The 5201-nt window shown below is 32.9% G+C and overlaps 1 protein-coding gene across 1 annotated transcript in view; it reads left to right on the top strand.

Annotated features, from left to right (window-relative positions):
• The first annotated feature begins 307 nt into the window (after positions 1 to 307).
• LOC149786576 (uncharacterized) overlaps positions 308 to 5201 on the top strand; it is a 17964-nt gene continuing 13070 nt past the window's right edge. The window contains exons 1-2 of the mRNA XM_089978219.1: positions 308 to 432; positions 2584 to 2829. Of these exons, the coding sequence (XP_089834345.1) occupies positions 342 to 432; positions 2584 to 2829 (337 nt within the window). The 5' untranslated portion in view covers positions 308 to 341. The remainder of the gene's footprint in view (positions 433 to 2583; positions 2830 to 5201) is intronic.

The raw sequence follows: 5201 nt of genomic DNA on the forward strand, positions 1-5201 counted from the left end.
TTTTCTGATAAGAAATTTTACTCGCAATTTCATCCCTGGGTAGGAGGGATGAAAGATGAATAGGCACTAAAGCGATAAATGTTATTACACAATTTGCACTGAAATACATTCTAGGACAATACTCGTGCAAGTGAAGCTTATAGTACAGCTAAATTTATTTGGTTTTATGCTATTTGTCGTAATGTTTGGCTCGCTATTAACATAGATGTTTTGCCTTACCAATGTTAGGGGTATATCAGTCAGAACTCATGTACATGTCAGTTATAGGGTGTTTAGTTATCTTGTACAATATTTTGTTTAGGACTAGAAGCTTCTCGGTTCTACAGATAAAGATAGTATTCATGTTTCCAGTTGGTCCACGTGTAAGACCATTTGGGTTGACAGCTGTACAATCCTTTATTGGTCTAGCGGTTCTTCTTGTGATTCTCCAGAGTAAGTCTCTTTCTCTCTCTCTCTCTCTCTCTCTCTCTCTCTCTCTCTCTCTCTCTCTCTCTCTCCCTGTGGGATGCCATTAACGTTTCTTGCAGGAAGACGTTTTATAGGAATGTTGAAAGTCCATTACATATGTCTGGTTTGTTTGTTTGTCTGCTGTCTGTTTCTCAATATAAATCATCATGATATAAACATTTATACAACATACCTACGTTATTGCAGTTTCAATGTGTTTTAGTCCGCAAAAAAAACCACAACAAAATCCATCAAATATATTGTTGGTACTTCAGACCACAGGATGATACTGCATATAAAATAGTACACAACAATGTCCGATTACAGAGCTTTCAAGTAACCGATCACATGACTTTTCCTCCTGTGAATCGATAGTACAAACATATTGACAGTCTAGTCTTGGTAGTACAATTAACAAAATATATACGAATAACAACATAATATGAATTATATATTGTTGATCACTATTTTGTGTCAATACTATATGCTCAGATCATCATCTGCATGCTACGCATTTTATATTAAAAGAAAACGATGTTCATTCGTCGTCGACACTATTTAAACCATTTTTGGTACAATGTGGAAAAATATAATAGGTCATACAAATCATACTATCAACCTGTCTATATAGCAAATGTAGAGAGAGAGAGAGAGAGAGAGAGAGAGAGAGAGAGAGAGAGAGAGAGATATTGTTAGGGAATATGAATAACTGCGGAGGAACACAAGAATTTTGTATTTATGTTTATATTTATGACGTGGAATTTTAACTTATCTTTAAGAAGTTGTCAGTCATATCGCTACAATGTCTGCAGTGTGACATGTTTTAGTGATGTCGAGCACTGTGACATCATACTGCAGACATGTAGTATGATGTCCTACTCAGATACATTGTCCTGAAACGAGCCCGACCAGTCCCAACACTAACCTCTTAATGCTGAGGGGTAAGCGAGGCAGGTGTTAGTACCATTTTTGTAAGTCTTCGGCATGACTCGGCCGGGGATCGAGCCAACAACATCTCGCATCCAGATACATGAAGTGAAATTGAAAGAAATTAATATGACGATAGTTAGGGCCGGATTTAGGCATACGATAAACAAGCTACAGCTTAAGGTCTGACCAGTGTGAAGGGGCTTCTTAAAATAGGCAGAATTGTAAAACATTTTTTACAATTTCATTACAACATATTTAAGTAATAATGTAATACTTGATGTTTCCATAATATAAATATTATCTATGCAATATGTTTTATATAAATAACATAATTTACATTGTAATAATTAGAAAAACATTGCCAAATTCAGTTGTTCTACAGCCGTATTCTCTGTTAACATTTATCAAATAGTGCCTCTACAGCTTCCCATGTCTTAGGGCGTCACCATATTTAAATCGGGACCTGACTATAGGTAATATTTTAGACACTATATAACCTAGAGAGAACTGTTCCTTGCTAAAAAGGCTAACAACACATTTTGTGTAGCTTGAGAATAGAACTGTAGACAAATATGATTATGGGCAACAGCATGCAAATTTTTTTTATCTAGATCACCCATTTCGATTCTGAGAAAGCTCGCTTTTCTCTGTGCTTTCTACATTCACTCTTTCCTTTCCTAATTTCTTCTGTTTCATTAAATGGTCTTTTCGAGTCATGATATATCTGAATACGAGATGTGCCAAACCAAAGATTTAACAATTAATTAACTTATTCTTAAGTTCTTTTTCCTGTTTGTTCAATATTTCAGTCAATTGTTCACGGCTTAGAAGGCACTCGCACCTCACTTTATTTCAATTTTACTCGTTTGTTTTACTCACCGATTAGGTTTTACTAACTAGCAAACAAATCGACTCAATCGTTTTCATAAATGCACTCATTAATTTAAAACTGACTAACAAGTTCATTTCGTAGAAAGTCGAACTTCTAATACGAAGGTCGCCGGTGCAATACCCACCAAATCCTAGCCGGGTTGGCTGGATCGGTGTATCCTTGAGTAAGGAGTAGTTTCCAAGTTTCCATTTCTTTATCACGATATAACCAATAATATGTTAAATGTAATTGCAAAACGCACAAACTCACAAAAAGCCTCAAACAAATTTGTTACTGATAAAAACAATACTAGCTTACTCATCTGTCGTTTTAAGATGCCACCGATGTAAGAAACAGAACATGGATCGGCGATCTAACAAACAGAGCAACTTGCGGAGATCCGCCTAGCACGCTCGGTGACTTGGTTCTTTATAAACAGAGAAGAGACGCCGCTTTTTACGTTTGTCCAGGTTTAAACCAATACGTAAGTGTTCCACTGATTTGTCCAATCATCTACTGTCAAGCGAATGGAACCTTTACTACACCTGATTTTGCTACTGATCAATCGGTCTGTTATCAAGGTAAGTACTCTTGTTTTACTCTCGCTGAGAGATCAGTCATCAATCCAAAAGAGTAAAGCCAGACCTTTCTAGAAATGTTCGGTTTGTATAAAAATAACTCACATTCTCCTCTATCAAAAGTTATAATGCAAAGGCTATCTGAGTAGGGGTCTACCTCGGTTAGACCTGCTGCTTGCCACTGTTAGTATTTTCATTTAAGTGCACGAAAAGAGAATTAGTTATCACAGACGAACTGAACATCATTGGTTTCATCAGCAGAGAAATTTCGTTGCTGCTACTCTCGCTTCAAAATCTCAGAAACAATAAGTTGAAAACTTCGCACAGCATGTATACTGAAAAAATCTAGGTTGTTCCTTAGACCTAAACAACGTTTATGAAGCTCAAATCATTCTCTGGATTTTGAATACTGTTTCCGTGACCAATTGAGATAATTATTTAAGAAATCTTTGCTTTGACAATGAATGTCTCGTTACTAAAAGTATCATTCTGTTAAGGGATGAAAGTAAATAGGACGAAATAAAATCTAGTTATACAATAATATCAAATCACAGACCATGTTAATCACGTGGAATGCCAGGTACACTTTTTCATTATTGTTTTGGTGCCATGTACATCTAAATTTTGTTGCAGAATATGTCTTAATATTTTGTAGAATATTTTAATAACTTCCGATTGGTTAATCTACATCATACACAGTCAATTTTGAGGCGAAATGAGTTGTTCGATCCATCAAGTGGGCCATACTGTGAAATATAGTCGTAATATAATTATATGCGTATATAAGATGGGAACTGATCAATCAGATGAATTACGATTCTGGAGTGATCCTCATCGTTTTGTTCCTGTTGTAAATCGGCAGATTTGTTTTATGTTTTTCTTCGATACCATTCGAGAGGAAAAATATTTGTTTTGAATGTTCAGTGGAAAAAGAAAGTGCTCATTATTTGAACTATATTATTGTTCTGAAATTGATGTGCATTATTCGAAGTAGTTATGGACAATGCCATTTTGACAACTTCGCAATTCATGGTGGACCAGAACAAATCCGGTTTTGAAATTTACACACATTTTGTACATTCATATAACTTCATCAGGATTATTTTGGATTCACTTTAAATTCTTTACATATTTTCATTTATAAGTTTGATAATTATTTGTTTGATTAACTTTTACAAACCTTTTTTTTGTTGCTTCTTTCTGTCACATCGTTTATGACCATATAGTCGTAACAACGAGTGTCGACTGCGTAGGATCTCTACAATAGATGTTGTAGGTTTCTAATAGTAAAATCTGTTAACAACTTTGGGGTGATTTGTCATTAACTGGAGGGTTTATTAAAGGTGGGCTGTTAGAAGGATTAAATTATTTCCCGTTGGATGGGTTATGTGATGAGTCGGTGTTTTGAAATATTAGATCGAACAATAAGATCTGTCACTTGTGGGATATTGCAACACATACTCGTAAAAGACTCTTGAAGGTGTATATAACAAGAAAACGTTATTCACTGGCACTACCACATACTAATTGGACTAGAATGTTATTCTGGGACAATTGTGAATTATTGAAATGCATTCTGGGCAATACGGTAGTGAAACATACATTCGAGTATCTGATATTTATTCGGAACATTCAATTCTTTTTGGACTTGAAAATAACCTTTGTTTGGTCCAATCACTGCATACTAACTGCAATATTTGTCTTTTGACTATATCGAATTAGTACCTGAATATCCACTGACATAAAATATACCATTCGCTCGAAATTTATAAAACAAGTGGAACTATCCCCATAGTTTTGGTTGCTTGTAAAATATTTACATTATTTGTCAACTACCAAAGTTTCATAATATTTCATTTCAAATTTCATAAATTTCATATTTAATACCTTATATATATATATATATATATATATATATATATATATATATATATATATATATATATATATATATATATATATATATATATATATATATATATATGTATATATATATATATATATATATATATATATATATATATATATATATATATATATATATATATATGAATATATATATATTAAATTTTCTATTTATTTTAACGTACGATTTTGAATTGATAAATAATACCGATATTACGTTATCATTAGACGTAATACTATTTAATGTTTCCGCCAGTATCCAATTGGTAAATATAATTGATTAAAATCAAAAAAAAAAAAAAATAAGAGATACTGAAATTAAAAAAAGCTTTATAATATATTGTAATTCCTTTAAAAGTTATTTGAATTTTCTTAAATGTATACATGTTTGTGTCACTTTTTTGTAATATTTAAAACACATTACCTCTTTCCTGAAAGGCCAAATAATCCAGAGATGTAAATATATCCTA

Source organism: Sinohyriopsis cumingii, chromosome 12 (assembly GCF_028554795.1).
Source record: "Sinohyriopsis cumingii isolate HCF-2022 chromosome 12, ASM2855479v2, whole genome shotgun sequence".
In the NCBI taxonomy this organism is placed as follows: domain Eukaryota; kingdom Metazoa; phylum Mollusca; class Bivalvia; order Unionida; family Unionidae; genus Sinohyriopsis; species Sinohyriopsis cumingii.